The following is a 17,945-nucleotide window of genomic DNA, read 5'->3' on the forward strand; positions in this document are numbered from 1 at the left end:
ACACTTTGTGGTTGGTAACTGGATCTAATTCATGAGTCGTCTTGACTTTTAGAAATGGGTTTAATGTCAGAAAATGCAGATACAGAATCAGCTCCGCTCTTAGAATGCATTTACACTTGTAAGAAACAGAAGGGAACAGATGTGGCCTTAGAATTGGTACATTAGGGCCCTTTTCCACTAGCAATCGCTAGCGTTCACGCTGAACGCTAGCGATTGCTGAATCGCAATTACCGGCGATTCCCCGACGTTCACGGCCGCGATTTTGCTATGCTATGCACTGCATAGCAAAATCGCGGCAAGTATCGCTCCGCCGCGCGTTCGCGTTCCCGTCAAAAACGAATCGCGGTAGTGGAAATGACCTACCGCGATTCCTATGTTAAAAAGCAAACCGCAGCGATTGTAAAATTGCTAGCGGTTTGCGTCTTTGCGTCTTTGGAAAAGGGCCCTCAGGCTCAGGGAACAGGTTCATAACTAGAACAGCATGTGCGGTGTTTCTGAAGTGGGCAGATTCTGTAAAGATTCTGAAGTAGGAGGATCAAAGTACTGAGTTTCTAAAGCCTGGTACATGCATATAATTTTGATTGGGCAATTTTACCACTTCCATGTAGTATGAGAGCTTACCTACACGCTTCATAATATTCAAAATCTGTTAGCCCTCTACTACACTGAGTTTGTATAATTGGTCAGTGATTGACCAATCAACATTGGATTTGTGTATGCACTCAAACGGTACGTTCACATCATGACGCACAGATGGCCATGCGATCGGAACGCAACGCGTGCGATCGCACACCGTCTATGCTGCTGATCCTATTCATTACAGTGATTTGGTAAGTGCTGCACTTGCGGGCAGAACGCATGCAGCAGTACACAAGTGCATCATACTGCTGCGCAGCACCTATGATGTGAATGGCAGAAGGGCTGTCTATGCTCTTCTGCTGTTCCTGCATGTCGCACATCATAACCGCTTCTAAATGCACACGGAAGCACGGCATGATGTGAACAAGGCCTAAGGCAGGGCATTCAAGGTACTGAAGTACAAGAGCAGGTGGACTAGTCACTAGAATACTGGGATTCTGAATCTAGTGCAATGTAATATTCAGCAGCTGAAGATGTAGTACAGAGGGCAGGTCGGTAGCCAATACTGAAGAGGAAGTGGGCTGCTAAGGAATTGAGCTGACCAAAGATAGTGTACTTTTTAAAGGACAACTGTAGTGAAAGGTATATGGAGGCTGCCATATTTACTTCCTTTTAAGAAATACCAGTTGCCTGGCTTCCCTGCTGATCCTCTGCCTCCTAATACCTGAAAAAGCATGCAGCAAGATTAGCTGCATGCTTGTTTCTGGTCTAATTCAGCCAAGTAGAGCAGCAGAGATGCCAGGTAACTGGTACTGTTTAAAAGGAAATAAATATGGCAGCCTCCATATACCTCTCACTATAGTTGTCCTTTAAGCAATTAACTAATAGAATCTAATGGACTGACAGGGACTGAAGACACAAGAACAGGATGTAGAACAGACTGCTGAACATGCATACATTGTTGGTGGAATCTATTGCTATAGGAATTGGGATTGCAGGATGTGGAACTTGGCTTGACAAAAATAGTCCTAGAACCTTCTATAAGTGGATGTAAATGAGACTATAAAATGACTATATATTGTTCTTTGGAGGTTAAAAACTCTTTTCATACTGACTCTTGGATTGGAACCTCAGGTAGCAGGTGTATTTTTAAATTATTTTTTTTCTGGCTGTACACAAGGTTTGCTGGGCTGGAAACACTGACGGACTGTATATGTTGAGCTTGCTGTAGTGACCGAGTTTTTTAACTGAAGGAACTTGTAATGCATTTATTCAAAAGAAATGAACCAATCGAACCTGAAATATCATTACTAAACAAATAAACTGTCCAGAGACTTGAAGGACAACTGAAGTGAAAAGAATATGGAGGCTGCCATAGTTATTTCCTTTTAAACAATACAACAAGTATCTGGAAGCCCTGCTGATCCTAATTGGCTGCAGTAGTGTCTGAATAACACCAGAAACAAGCATGTAGCTAATCTTGTCACATCTGACAATAATGTCAAACACCTGATCTGCATATGCTTGTTCACGGACTATGGCTAAAAGTATTAGAAGCAGAGGATCAGCAGGATAGCCAGGTAACTGATAGTGTTTAAAGGAAATAAAAATGGCAGCCTCCATATCCCTCTCACTTCAGTTGTCTTTTAAGCTGGCTAACTTCACAGCAATTGACCCCAGAACGACATCACCTGGAACGACCATTGCCATTTTCTGTGTGTGGCCTGCTTTTAAAGAGACACTGAAGCGAAAAAAAAATTATGATATTATGATTTGTATGTGTAGTACAGCTAAGAAATAAAACATTAAGATCAGATACATCAGTCTAATTGTTTCCAGTACAGGAAGAGTTGAGAAACTCCAGTTGTTATCTCTATGCAAAAAAAGCTATTAAGCTCTCCGACTTAGGCCACATACAGACATCAGACCATAGTCTTTGGAAAATGAAAGATCACAGACCAATCTTACCACCCTTCCTGTAGTATAAGAGCCATACTCTACACAGTCTTTTCTATGAAGCTGAACTCCCCATCAGACAGAAATCTTTGCAAGATGCTGCACACACAGATGCTGTACAGACACAAAAGATCAGTATCTGCAAAAGATCTGTTCCTGCCAAAAATCCATTCCTGCAAATTGCAATGATAGTCTATGAGATCTGCAGATCATCATACACACATGATTTAACTGACATTCATCTGCAGATCAGATCCACCAGGATGGATTTTCAGATCTGCAGATCTGCAGATGAATGTCAGTTAAATCATGTGTGTATGATGATCTGCAGATCTCATAGACTATCATTGCAATTTGCAGGAATGGATTTTTGGCAGGAACAGATCTTTTGCAGATACTGATCTTTTGTGTCTGTACAGCATCTGTGTGTGCAGCATCTTGCAAAGATTTCTGTCTGATGGGGAGTTCAGCTTCATAGAAAAGACTGTGTAGAGTATGGCTCTTATACTACAGGAAGGGTGGTAAGATTGGTCTGTGATCTTTCATTTTCCAAAGACTATGGTCTGATGTCTGTATGTGGCCTAAGTTAGTCGTGGAGAGGGCTGTTATCTGACTTTTATTATCTCAACTGTAATTGAACTGTTTACTTTTCCTCTGCCAGAGGAGAGTTCATTACTTCACAGACTGCTCTGAAAGACTCATTTTGAATGCTGAGTGTTGTGTAATCTGCACATATTATAGAATGATGCAATGTTAGAAAAAACACTATATACCTGAAAATAAAAGTATGAGAATATTTTCTTTGCTGCTAATCTTCTAGTAATTATTCATAGTATACAACCAATTCATTATATCATATTTTTTTTCCGCTTCAGTGTCTCTTTAATTGTTGACTTTTGAAAGAAACTGAATATGTAAAGCACAATGACTGAACATGAGGTATAGCCAATGGTTCAAGGGTTTTGCCAGAGACTTCTTATGCTGGGAATACACAATGCGTTCTTTCAGCTCGATTCTCCACTCGATCGATTTTTGCTGCTCGATTCTGCAGTCGATTCTCTTATCTTCCACTCGTTTTTCTTATCTTTTTCCGTTCACTTCTATGAGAAATCGAGCGGCGAAACGATTAAACGTGAGATCAGACATGTCAGAAATGATCTATCGAACCATCTATCTCCTGGAAAAACGCACGGTGTATTCCCAGTATCAGTGCTTTAGTACAGGCAACTGCCTTGATGGTAAACGGCTAACTCTGCTAGCATTAACTAGATTAGGAGATGTATCATGGCATCCCCCGTTCCCAAATTTTTGTATGGGCTAAGGTGTCCTTTAAACATGATGAAACTTGGACACATTCTTTACTTTCAGACACTTCTGTTTATACAATACTGTAACATTTATCAACAAAAATATGTAATAAAAAAGTATTGTATGATTTCTATATGAAGACAACTTTGTGTCTTTGAAATATAGTAACATGAGTCTTTTTGTAAGTAAGGTACTTACTTTTATATCGGGGGTCACCAAACTTTTTTGGTCAAGGGCCGGGTAAACATACTTCAGACTGCTGAGGGGCCAGAACATACATAAAATGATGTTGAAAAACATTACATTGAATCTAGGTATTGATTCCCCCAATCATGCCCAGTGGAGAATTCCAAGCAGCAGCCATTCAGTCATGCAGCACCTGAAGAACGTCTTTGTGCACCCGACAGTGAAGCATACCCAGGTGACAACCTGCCGTCTAGTTGGACAGCAGTGTCACCTGATGCAGAATTGGATTGGAAACCAGCAAATTACTGCTCGCTAGCTTCTACAGTATGGGCACTGCTATTCTATATGCAGGTCGCCGATATTTAAAGGTGGAGTGGGCTACATCTATAAGTTATACATTTTGTGTTTGGGAGCCAGTGAAAAATCCTCCGGGGGGGGGGGGGGGGGGGGGGGGTGGGGCGCATTTGGCCCGCCAGCTGTAGTTTGAGAACCACTGCTTTATATGCACAAGTGATCTGATTTATATGGAAACTGATCTGTGTAGTGCAGGCACCTAGTGGGTCCTACATATACTTTTAGGAGCCTAGTTAATGTGACATTAGATCGCCACTTTCTATTGCCCTGCGCTGCTATACATTGAAGAGACTCTGAAATCTCTCAAAATACAGGTTTTTCTGTTAAAAACCTCTTTAACATCAATGCCCTAACTGAAACACTGCATCCCTGCAGCTGAACAGTAAATAAATCACCCCAAACTCCCGGGGCAAAAAATCACGACTTTATTGGTCGTGAATTTTGCTGCACAAAGAGGCAGAGCTTTGAGCTGCAGCTCTGCCTTCATGCACGTCAATCCACACATATCTCCGCCTCTCCCCCGCCCCTCTCAGTGAAAGAAGACTGAGAGGGTCGGGCAGAGGTAGCGATCCGCGCTGATGGACGCGTGTGAAGTCAGAGCTACAGCCCAAAGCTCTGCCTCTTCATGGAAGCACTCCCTGAAATGTGCCCTGGGTAGATTGGGGTGATTTATTTAGTGTTCAGGCGCGGGGATGTGGCATTTTAGTTAGGGCATTGATATTAAGGAGGATTTAAAAAAAAAAAAAAAAAGGCATTGTGGGAGACTTCAGTCTCTCTTTAAGGCATATTGCAAATTTTTCCAATCTGTTTATAAGAATGCCCCTTGTTTGGAGGCTGCTTTATGTGCTTTTACTTTTTTTCAGAGCACATAAGTATCTTACGCTCAGAGATTAGCACAGGTTCACTTTAAAGAGACACTGAAGCGAAAAAAAAATATGATATAGTGAATTGGTTGTGTACTATGAATAATTACTAGAAGATTAGCAGCAAAGAAAATATTCTCATACTTTTATTTTCAGGTATATAGTGTTTTTTCTAACATTGCATCATTCTATAATCTGTGCAGATTACACAACACTCAGCATTCAAAATGAGTCTTTCAGAGCAGTCTGTGAAGTAATGACATCTCCTCTGGCAGAGGAAAAGTAAATAGTCCAGGAACAGTTGAGATAAAAAAAAGTCAGATAACAGCCCTCTCCACGACTAACTTAAGGCCCATACACACGTCGGATTTTAGCGAACGACCCGTCGTTTGAACGTTCCGTCGTTCGGACGTTTTCGCGTCAAATCCGACGTGTGTACAGACTATCGTTCGGGTGATAAGACTGGTTACCAGCGATCCGCCCGGCGGATCGTTGGTAACCAGTCTTATCACCCGAACGATAGTCTGTACACACGTCGGATTTGACGCGAAAACGTCCGAACGACGGAACGTTCAAACGACGGGTCGTTCGCTAAAATCCGACGTGTGTATGGGCCTTTAGTCGGAGAGCTTAATGGCTTGTTTGCATAGAGATAACAACTGGAGTTTCTCAACTCTTCCTGTACTGGAAACAATTAGACTGATGTATCTGATCTTAATGTTTTATTTCTTAACTGTGCTACACATACAAATCATAATATCATCATTTATTTTTCACTTCAGTGTCTCTTTAAGTAGTCTTTTATAAAGCACATGGAAGATCCAGAGCTTTCTCTGAAGAACATTACATAATGTAATGTTCCTGTAACTCACATATACAGTACAACGTATGGCCAATTCAAATTCCAATATCTGAATCTTTGCTGGAAATGAGAACTTTCTGAGGAATGGCACATAAACTCACAAAGGTTATATGTACTTCATGCATGCTGTTCTTGGTAAAATCTAAAACCAAGTGCTAACCACTTTGCCAACATGCTGCTTAAAGAGGAACCTTAACCAAGGATTGAACTTCATTCCAATCAGTAGCTGAGACCCCTTTTCCCATAAGAAATCTTTACCTTTCTCTCAAATAGATAATCGACGGGGTCTGTATGGCTGATATTATGGTGAAACCCCTCCCACAGTGTGATGTCATGACCATGGTCCTGGCAGATTTCTGTCTGTGAAACCTTGTTGCATTGTAGGGAAATAATGGCTGTTTCCAACTGCCAAGGAAGCAGTATCTTTTACTGTAGAATGGAACCCTCAGTAACGAACATTCCGTAGAAATGTCACCATCAGGGATAAATGTCAGAATATAAATAATCGGAGAGTGGAAAGATTTTACAAGGAGCAAACACTGACTAAATAATCTATAAATAAATATTGTAAACAATAAGCAATTTTATTCATTACTCTTGGTGCTGTGATCCATACACTGTTCATTTGTCGAGCTCTGTGATATTAGATGTGTAAGGATTAGTGCATACTTTGGGGTGGAGTTCAGTTCCTGGCTCAGTAAAATGATGCCTCAGCTCATATAGGACAGTCTGTTTGCTGATCAGTGCAGTTCTGCTCCTCTTTGGTACAGATGACAGACAGGTTTTTCTCCTGGTGTGCTGAAAAATGCATTTTAGGACTATCCTGCCCTCTTGTTCACAAAAGAGGCAAATGGAGACCAAGCTGCTTGCAGCAATATAAAAAGCTGCAGATTTGGGCCCAGATGAGAGCTTGACTACATACTGTGCTAGGCTCCCGCTGAAAAGTAGCACAATTATTTTGCAGAAGCTTATACAGACAGCAGGATGGTCATTTGGACACTGGGGGGGAAATAACCCTGTGCTCTGCCCTTCCCCCACTGTGATCTGGCATTACACGGAGTCTAAGTGAAAGACCTTTGAAATGAGAACACGAGAAAAGCTTTCCATGTTGGATCATAATTACTTAGCCAAGGTTGTTATTTAATCAATTCCTGATTACAATGAAGTGCTTTGTGGCTGGAAATTGAATGTCCTTCAGTGTATATAATTTGAATATCGCTCTCCTCTACACTAAGTGACCTATTATTACATTTTAATGAGTTTCTGTGGTGTAAATATTGGTTTTCCATTTAAAATCCTTTTTAGTCACCATATTCCTCTCTTTGCTCTTTAATTCCATTGTATGAAGGAGAGCAGGTCTGTCGAGTACATGTGCTGCATACGTGCTTTATGTACTGTTTTCTTGATTAAAAACGGTTAATCCCGCAAAATGAAATTTGTGATTAATATGGCATCCACTTTAAAGCTGAGTTTAAAGAGAATCTGTATTGTTAAAATCGCACAAAGGTAAACATACCAGTGCGTTAGGGGACATCTCCTATTACCCTCTGTCACAATTTCGCAGTTCCTCGCCGCATTAAAAGTGGTTAAAAACAGTTTTAAAAAGTTTGTTTATAAACAAACAAAATGGCCACCAAAACAGGAAGTAGGTTGATGTACAGTATGTCCACACATAGAAAATGCATCCATACACAAGCAGGCTGTATACACCCTTCCTTTTGAATCTCAAGAGATCATTTGTGTGTTTCTTTCCCCCTGCAGCTATCTTCCACTGAAGTGTCAGGCTGTTTCTTCCTGCAGAGTGCAGACAGCTCTGCCTGTATGTAATTCCTCAGTATGTGAAAGCCCAGCCAGCTCAGAGGAGGATTTATCCAGCTTGTAAAAGATAAGAGAGAAGAGAGAAGCTGCTCTAATCTAAATAACCCACAGGCAGTGTGCAGAGAGGGGCCAGGAGGGGGGAGATGCATCACAGAACCACAACACTGAAGAACTTGGCAGCCTTCCAGACACAGGCTGACAAGTCTGACAGGAGACAGATAAGTTGATTTATTACAGAGACAGTGATAGTATAAAGTGCTGCAGTAAGCCAGAACACATTAGAATAGCTTTTGGAAGTTGTAGGATGATAAAAAAAGGATGCAATTTTTGTTACGGAGTCTCTTTAAAGGGAACCTTAACTGAGAGGGATATGGATATTTGCTTTTAAACAATACCAGTTGCCTGGCTGTCCTGCTGATCTCTGTGGCTGCTGTGGTGGCTGAATCACAACCTAAAACAAGCATGCAGCTAATCCAGTCTGACTTCAGTCAGAGCACCTGATCTGCATGCTTGTTGAGGGGCTGTGGCTAAAAGTATTAGAGACACAGGATCAGCAGGAGAGTCGGGCAACTGGTATTTTAAAAGGAAAAATCCATATCCTTCTCAGTTTAACCACTTCACCCCAAGGCGGTTTTTACCCTAACGGACAAGAGCGAATTTCACCTTTCAGTGCTCATCCCTTTCATTTACCAATAGCTTAATCACTACTAATCACAATTAAATGATCTATATATTGTTTTTTTCACCACCAATTGGGCTTTTTGGGGTTATTTGTTTTCAGTAATGACTTTTATTTTCTATGCATGTTAAAGAGGAGCTGTTAGGTATAAGGTCTCAGAGAAAATAAACACATATATCAGTAGCTAAAGATTAGCTGTACTTACATTACATATGCATTTCACTGTCCACGTTTGGATTTCACAGAATTTGTATATAGTATATGCAGAGATAGATGCTCCTAACAGCTCATGGCAGGTTCCATGTTTTTCTGTCAAATGTGTCGTCATGTCCTGCCTGCTTCCTGATCACAGAAAAGCTGGTACTAAATAACACAGTGTGCAGTGAATATTAATGAGCCATGTGGCTAGGAACAATAGCTGACTCCTGCAGTGTACTCTGCCCGAGATTTATCAGTGCTACGCGCTGGACTGATTACACAAGCTTCTGTAACGTCTCATTAGCAGCCGAGGGGAGGGCCCCAGAATGCTTTGCAGTATAGTATGCGGCTTGCGTCCTGCTTAGGTCTAACAGTTTGCTGATAAGCACACATCAAAGGTAACTGAGATTTTTATCTTCACTAATGGCTTTTGGGCTTCCTTCTAAACAGTTTAACACAGGAGAATAGAGGTTTAAATTAGCTTCTGCAGCCTGACAGTTACTCTTTAAAGGGAAATGCAAGAAAATAATGAAAGAATACACTACTTCTCCAATTTCATTCCCTATGGTTTTAATATAAACACTGCTACTGTACATAAAACCCACACATTTTATCTGCCTATTTGTCCTGGTTATCACAAGATTTTAATTATATCCCTAGTACAAAGTATGGTGACAAGGTATTATTTGAAAATAAAGGTGTATTTTTTCTTTGGTGGGGTCCCCCCCCCACTATTTTCACGTGCACGGGAATGCACGTGCGGGAGCGTGCACGCGCACAGCGGCAGCAGCACTGTCTGACTTATAAAGACGTCCTGGAGCCATTAAAAGGCTCTAGCAGGACGTTTTTATAAGTCAGCATGTCATTAAGTGGTTAAATATGTGTAAACACATACAAATAAGTACGTTTTTTTTCAGAGTGGAACGAGGTATAATTCTCTCCTATGTTGCTGTAACTTACAGTAGGTAGTAGAAATCTGGCATGACTGACAGGTTTTGGGCTAGTCCATCTCTCCATAGGGGAATCTCAGTATGGCCTGTATTCTTTATAAATACATTCCCTGAAAAAGATTTATACAAAGATGGTGGCCAGCCTTCCTGCTCAAGGTACTCTAAATGGCAATTTCTTCGTACAACTGCCAAAAAATACTTTTTAAAATAAGCAAAACCCTGAGAACCCCCTCATGAGATGGACTAATCGAAAATCTGTCAGTTCTGTCAGATTTCTACCTCTTACTGTAAGTAACAGCAACATAGGAAAAAAGTAATTTATGGCTCATTTTACTCTGGAAGAAACTTTCTATCTCTATCTATCTATCTATCTATCTATCTATCTATCTATCTATCTATCTCGGTCTATCTATATACAGTGGGATGCGAAAGTATGGGCAACCTTGTTAATCATCATGATTTTCCTTATAAATCATTGGTTGTTACAATAAAAAAGTCAGTAAAATATATCATATTCTGAGCATGGACATCTCTCTTTAACTCACACCACAGATTTTCAATTATATTCAGGTCTGGGAACTGAGATGGCCATTCCAGAACATTGTACTTGTTCCTCTGCATGAATGTGGATTTTGTGGGATTTTGACCAGTGTTTAGGGTTGTTGTCTTGTTAAAAGATCCATCCCCGGCGCAGCTTCAGCTTTCTCACTGATTCCTGGACATTGGTCTCCAGAATCTGCTGATACTGAGGGGAATCCATGCATCCCTCAACTTTGACAAAATTCCCAGTCCTAGCACTGGCCACACGGTTTAGGTGAAGAATACAGAAAGCTGTCTCAGAGAATTCAGCTGTCTGTTTCCACAGTTAGGAACTTATTGAGGAAATGGAAGACCACAGGTTCACTTCAAGTTGACAACTGGCTGAAACTAAATGCAGACAAAACTGAAGTCCTTCTGATCGGAGGGCAGCGCATGACAACAAAACAACTTAACTTGCTGTCTTCACCACTGGGAATAGGAGGCACGGATCTACGCAGCTCTGATCATGTGTGTAGCCTGGGAGTTCTAATTGAAGGGGATTTAAACTTCAGAACTCACATCTCTGCGGTGGTGAAATCATCCTATTTTTACCTTAAGAACATCGCAAAAATCAAGCACCTCGTCCCCCCAGAAGATCTACCAACTTTAGTTCATGCCTTCATTACCTCCCGACTGGACTATTGCAATGCTCTCTACACTGGCCTTCCAAAAAAGGACTTGTACCGCCTACAGCTGATACAGAATACTGCTGCCAGACTGCTAACCAACCAACCAACCAACAAACCAACCCCGTCACTGCCACATAACGCCAGTCCTCTACTCCCTTCACTGGCTACCTATAGAATGGAGGGTCCTATTCAAGGTCGGCCTACTGACATTTAAATCCCTGAATAATCTGGGCCCCGGATACAAGAGCCACAGGTTCTAATAATCTAGTCATACCCAGAGTCCACTTGGAAACTTTTGGTCCCAGAGCCTTCTGTCATGCTGCCCCTACGTTTTGGAACTCCTTGCCTCAACAGCTCAGGACAGCTCCATCCCTGGACGTGTAAATCAAGACTGAAAACCAATCTGTTCAGTTTGGCATTTGCAGAAATATAACTTTTGTTGTGTGAATACTTCATCCTACTACCAATTACTGAATCTGAGAGAGACTAAGCGCTTTGAGTCCTATGGGTGAAAAGCGCTATAGAAATGGTATTGTATTGTAAGTTAAGGCTCGAAGTGGCAGACCAAGAAAAATCTCAGACCGAAGCAATGAATGGTGAGAACAGTCAGTCAACCCACAGACCAGCACCAAAGACCTACAACATCATCTAGCTGCAGATGGAATCTCTGCATCGTTCAACCATTTGGCGCACTATACACAAGGAGATGCTATGTGCGAGATTGATGCAGAGGAAGCCTTTTCTCCGCGTACAGCACAAACCGAGCCGCTTGAGATTGTAAATCGATTCACAATCTGTTTGCAGTAAAGGCAGCCATACGATCCCTCTCTGATCAGATTCGATCAGAGAGGGATCTATCTGTTGGTCGATCTAATGGCAAATCGACCAGTGTATGGCCACCTTAAAGAACAAGCGACACCCATGCTAACCTAGAAATAAAAAACACATATATAAGTAGATAAATACTACCTCTACTTACATAACAGATGTATTGTGCTATCCACGTAATGATTCCTGTGAATTTTACAAAGGAATAGCAGAAAATCCTAGTCTAGGCAGTGGCCATCTTGCCAAGCTAATGCTGACCTCATATCCTCCCTGACTCTTGTTTCCCCCCTCCCTTCTCTTGCTCATTGTGTATTCATTAGCTACCCTCCTTCCAGAGTCCTTTTTTTTTTTTTTTTATTTACTCATCCAATCACTGAGTTACCTCAGCCTTGCTTGTAAACACAAGTGATCAGCTAGGCTGGGAAATAAATGGAAGAGGAGAAACATATTATAGATAAAAAGAACTCCCAGCATTCAAAAAAACTCCCAGCATTCAACTTTTTGGCACTAGGGCCAGTGCACCTATAGTATGTAATAACTCCAAACCATAACAGCAGAAAAAAGTTTTGAATGCAGAATTAGCATCTTTATCACTTAATACACTCAGACCAGTTGCTGTTGAAATTTGATTTTTATGGTGACAATACCGCTTTAAGAAAGGTTTGCCTTCTGAACTGATAATGTGCTTGCTTGCTTCCTTTCCCCTTCCTGGCTTTCCTATGCTCACCACTCTGGAGCCATGGGGTGAGTGGCATTACTTGCCTATGGCCCTTATCCTTATGGAGCGCGCACCCATGTTTCCTCTGAGCTGCAATGCATCCTGGGAGATGTAGTCCATGGATGCAAGTACAGAGATGCATGGAAAGCTGCAGTATGCTCCATATAGACTTCCCCTACAAATACAAATCAGATTACCTAACCATGCCCAACTCATATCTCTGCTGCTGAGATTAATAATAGTTCAATCATTTAACCTTTCCCACACCCTTTCTACTTAAAAACTAGACAATTCAGGGCCCTTTCACACTGGGACGATGCGGTGCGGTATTTTTACCGCACGGCAATGAAAACCTATGGGGACTTTCATACCAACGCAGTGCTGCGGCGACGTGCGATGGACCGAAAGTCACGTAAGTCTATGGCGATGCGTCAAAATGCCCACTGCAAGTTTTACGCGTCGTGCCAAAGTGTATTTTAGCAATACATTTTCTGTGCACATCATCGCTTCGGCCACAGGAAGTGAGTGTCACTTCCTGCTTGGCCAGCAGCCAGTCAGGGATTACTGCCTTCTAATGCAGTAATCCCTGAAGGCCTGGTTTTGGCAGTGCCACCAACCTGCAGTGTGAAACTGTCCTCAAAGAGTAATAAGAAATGATTTCTTATTATAGGCATGGAGGGTTGAGGAGAGGTACACATGGTTCTGGTAAACACACTGGAGAGGGTTTGGGGAGGGTTAAATGCTTTAAAGAGGACCTGAACACAGAACTTCCTCTGTGCTCTAAAAGATACGCAACGGCATACTGTAATAACTAAAAGATTTATTTGTTACAGCTGAATTAAATTATACAATAAATCTGCAGTGTTTCTGCTTTCATGTGAGCAGACATACTGTTAACCTCCAGTGCTTTCAAATCCGCTTATCTGCCATGGCAGTCAGCTGACACGGGGAGATCAAATTACGATTTGTGGTTAGACACAGATGAGATGAAATTAGACAGGCTAAACGCTCGTACATACAGGGTGCATTTCTCTTTTTTACTTCTGTCCTGTGCAAGTGTTCAGGTCCACTTTACGCTGAGCTAGGAGGCACTGGATAGGAAGATAACATTATGTGTTATCACTTGATTGTCCTTTTACTGCTGTATTGTATTGATAATTGTCACAAATACTAAAAACCCAGGTTTCTTTATCATTTGTGTCTCAATATTAATTTACCATGTTGGAATATGGTACATATAGTGGCTTGCAAAAGTATTCGGCCCCCTTGAAGTTTTCCACATTTTGTCATATTACTGCCACAAACCTGAATCAATTTTATTGGAATTCCACGTGAAAGACTAATACAAAGTGGTGTACACGTGAGAAGTGGAATGAAAATCATACATAATTCCAAACATATTTTTTTTACAAATCAATAACCACAAAGTGGGGTGTGCGTAATTATTCAGCCCCCTTTGGTATGAGTGCAGTCAGTTGCCCGTAGACATTGCCTGATCAGTGCTAATGACTAAATAGAGTGCACATGTGTGTAATACAATGTCAGTACAAATACAGCTGCTCTGTGACGGCCTCAGAGGTTGTCTAAGAGAATATTGGGAGCAACAACACCATGAAGTCCAAATAACACACAGGTCAGGTCAGGGATACAGTTATTGAGAAATTTAAAGCTGGCTTAGGCTACAAAAAGATTTCTAAAGCCTTGAACATCCCACAGAGCACTGTTCAAGCGATCATTCAGAAATGGAAGGAGTATGGCACAACTGTAAACCTATCAAGACAAGGCCGTCCACCTAAACTCACAGGCCGAACAAGGAGAGCGCTGATCAGAAATGCAGTCAAGCTGCAGAGATCTACAGTTCAGGTGGGGGGAATCTGTCCTTAGGACAACTATTAGTCGTGCACTGCACAAAGTTGGCTCTTATGGAAGAGTGACAAGAAGAAAGCCATTGTTAACAGAAAAGCATAAAAAGTCTCGTTTGCAGTTTGCCACATTGCCATGTGGAGAAAACAGCAAACATGTGGAAGAAGGTGCTCTGGTCAGATGAGACCAAAATGGAACTTTTTGGCCAAAATGCAAAACCCTATGTGTGGCAGAAAACTAACACTGCACATCACTCAGAACACACCATCCCCACTGTCAAATATGGTGGTGGCAGCATCATACTCTGGGGTTGCTTCTCCAGTAGGGACAGGGAAGCTGGTCAAAGTTGATGGGAAGATGGATGGAGCCAAATACAGGGCAATCTTGGAAGAAAACCTCTTGGAGACTGCAAAAGACTTGAGACTGGGGTGGAGGTTCACCTTCCAGCAGGACAATGACCCTAAACATAAAGCCAGGGCAACAATGGAATGGTTTAAAACAAAACCTATCCATGTGTTAGAATGGCCCAGTCAAAGTCCAGATCTAAATCCAATCGAGAATCTGTGGCAAGATCTGAAAACTGCTGTTCACAAATGCTGTCCATCTAATCTGACTGAGCTGGAGCTGTTTTGCAAAGAAGAATGGGCAAGGATTTCAGTCTCTAGATATGCAAAGCTGGTAGAGACATACCCTAAAAGACTGGCAGCTGTAATTGCAGCAAAAGGTGGTTCTACAAAGTATTGATTTAGGGGGCTGAATAATTACGCACACCCCACTTTGCAGTTATTGATTTGTAAAAAATGTTTGGAATCATGTATGATTTTCGTTTCCACTTCTCACGTGTACACCACTTTGTGTTGGTCTTTCACATGGAATTCCAATAAAATTGATTCATGTTTGTGGCAGTAATGTGACAAAATGTGGAAAACTTCAAGGGGGCCGAATATTTTTGCAAGCCACTGTATATTTTGGATTTCTATTACAGTATACAGCTTTACCTAGCTGGTGTACAAAATTACATATTTAAAAGGTTTTTTTTATGCATTTATATTTTGGACTTGACTACATGTTAACCTTATTACGGTGCTTTTTTATGTGAGGCATAACTTTCTGGGCTTATTAAATCTGGCCTACCACACTGCGGATAGACCATTTTTGGCCGTGCTATGTTGAGTTACTATACACATCAGCATTACTGTTAGTGGGCAAGAGTGAGTATATGGAAAAAATATCTGGTGTGCTTTTGCTCAGTAAAACTTAGAGGAACTGTAGTGGAAAGAGGAAAAAAAATAAATCAGTACATTGCAAAGTGAGAAGTTAATAAATAGAAGAGAGATCAAGAAACGATTGATATTCGCCATGTAATTTGTCCATAAATTGTTTGATCCTCAATAAGCCTGCATGTAATTATCTTTATTACTCGCAGACATGAAATAAAAAAAACAGCACTAACTGCCATTATCTGTAACCACACCCCATAACAATGCGTCAGGCTAAGGGCCCATTTACACTAGCAATCCCAAAACAGGTGATTTTTTACAGCGATTAGCATGGTAAAATCACTGTACAATCTCGCGACAATCGCAGCATTGAGATCACTGCCATTAAAGTGAATGGGAACCGCATTTAAAAAAATGAGACAGATACTTACCCAAGGAGAGGGAATGCTCTGGGTCCTATAGAGCCTTCCGGCTCCTCTCCTGGTCCCCTCGTTCCAGTGCTGGCTCGCCCGGTAGCAGTATATGACTAATTTAGTCAAATACTGTTTTACCCGGCCGAAGGAGGCTTCAGAAGTCTTCAGGGAGCCCGAGTGCTCCTGAAGAAGGGCGGCCCTGTAGTGCGCCTGTGCAAGCACGCTCTCTTGCACGCTCACGCCTGTGCAGTATGGAGCCGCATGCTTTCGGGAGGACACGGTTCCCGAAGACTTCCAAATACCCTTTGGACGGGGAATTCAAACGGGGGGAGCCAGCACAGGATAGAGAGCACCGAGAGAGGAGCTGGAAGGCTCTATGCAACCCAGAGCCTTCACTCTCCTTAGGTAAGTATTTGCTTCATTTTTTTTTTAAATGCAGTTCCCAATCACTTCAAGTGTGTATTTCTCCAGCGCTTCAAAAAGTGATAGCGCTTCGGCGATTAGCGGGAAACGTCCGCTACTCGCCCAAGTGAGAATGGGCTCTAAAACATTGTTTTTTTTTAAATAGATATACATATGGACAGCAGGAAATACTGGTTGCTAGAAACAACTGCTATTTCCAACAATGCAACAAGGCTCCCACAGGTGCTGACATCACACGCTGGGAAGGGTTTCACCACAGTATCAACAGACCCCCCTTGATGATCTATTCGAGAAGAGGTAAAGATTTCTTGTGGGAAAGGGGGGGTATCAGCTACTGACTGAGATGAAGTTCAATCCTTGGTTACAGTTCCTCTAACAGTCTGCACAGGTTTACCCTGAACACTACAACAGTGCAGGTTAAATGATGTAGGAGCAGCATCCTTCTGTGTAGAGACACCGTAAACCTCTAGATAGGATACAAAGCTGCCGTTGCTATGACTCTATTATCATATTATACTTCCCTAAAGCCACAATTCCTGCGCATCTCTCTGCAAAACAATATACAGAAACTCTCATGGTAATGGAAGATGGTTACTGAAGCACTAGCTTTATCTGTGATGGAGAAATTTCACTTATTCTATGTCTCGAAGGATTTGTTATTATCCGCCTATCACTGTTTCTCTTAGCAAAGCACCATATTAAATTCCCATTTAAGTGACACTTGAAGCTGTAAGAATGTGTTGGTGTGATTTAGACTAATGCAGCTCATTAAGGCAAATATGCCTTTGGTGTCCTGTTGATTTTAAAATTGAGGGTTGCTAATGGGAACAGTGGGAAGTTGAAACTTACTCTTTGATAGAAGTTGATGTTTGCTGGAAAAACAAAAGTGTAAAAGCCATTGTGTTCAGTTTACTTATTCACTCTTTTTTTTTGTCTACAGGCCACTAAAGGTTCATCCATGAAATAGCACATTCTTCATGCACTGAAACTGCTCCGCGACCCCCATGTGTATCATCTTCTTCAAGTTTGATCCTCGCCCTGTTTCCACAAATGCATATAGGTAAATATGTATATAACTTTGTACAGCTGTTCTGCTTGATAAAAAGCTCCGCTGTAAACTGTGTCTTCCACATGCTGTGTAGACTTTCAAGGCAAAGTTTATTTTAATATGTATGCAGGTGCTTTGTCAATATGATGTTAAAGCGGACCTGAACTCAGAACTTCCTCTCTGCTCTAAAAGATATGCAACAGCATAATAGCCTTTGAAGAAAAACATATCTTTGTTACAGCTGATACTAATCCTGAGATAAATCTTCAGTGTGTCTACTTCCTGCTTTCTTGGGAGCAGCCATATTGTTAAAGAGGAGCTGTTAGGTATAGGGTCTCAGAGAAAAAAAACACATATCAGTAGCTAAAGATTGGCTGTACGTACATTACATATGCATTTCACTGTCCACGTTTGGATTTCACAGAATTTTTATTTAGTATTTGCAGAGAATGATGCTCCTGACAGCTCATG

The 17,945-nt window shown here is 41.5% G+C and overlaps 1 protein-coding gene across 1 annotated transcript in view; it reads left to right on the forward strand.

Moving 5' to 3' along the window:
- Positions 1–17,945, forward strand: part of TANGO2 (transport and golgi organization 2 homolog) — a 131,311-nt gene that overhangs the window by 6,617 nt on the left and 106,749 nt on the right. The window contains exon 2 of the mRNA XM_068271582.1: positions 17,367–17,486. Coding sequence (XP_068127683.1) covers positions 17,431–17,486 — 56 coding nt within the window. The 5' untranslated portion in view covers positions 17,367–17,430. The remainder of the gene's footprint in view (positions 1–17,366; positions 17,487–17,945) is intronic.

The sequence above is a fragment of the Hyperolius riggenbachi genome, chromosome 1, assembly GCF_040937935.1.
Source record: "Hyperolius riggenbachi isolate aHypRig1 chromosome 1, aHypRig1.pri, whole genome shotgun sequence".
In the NCBI taxonomy this organism is placed as follows: Eukaryota; Metazoa; Chordata; class Amphibia; order Anura; family Hyperoliidae; genus Hyperolius; species Hyperolius riggenbachi.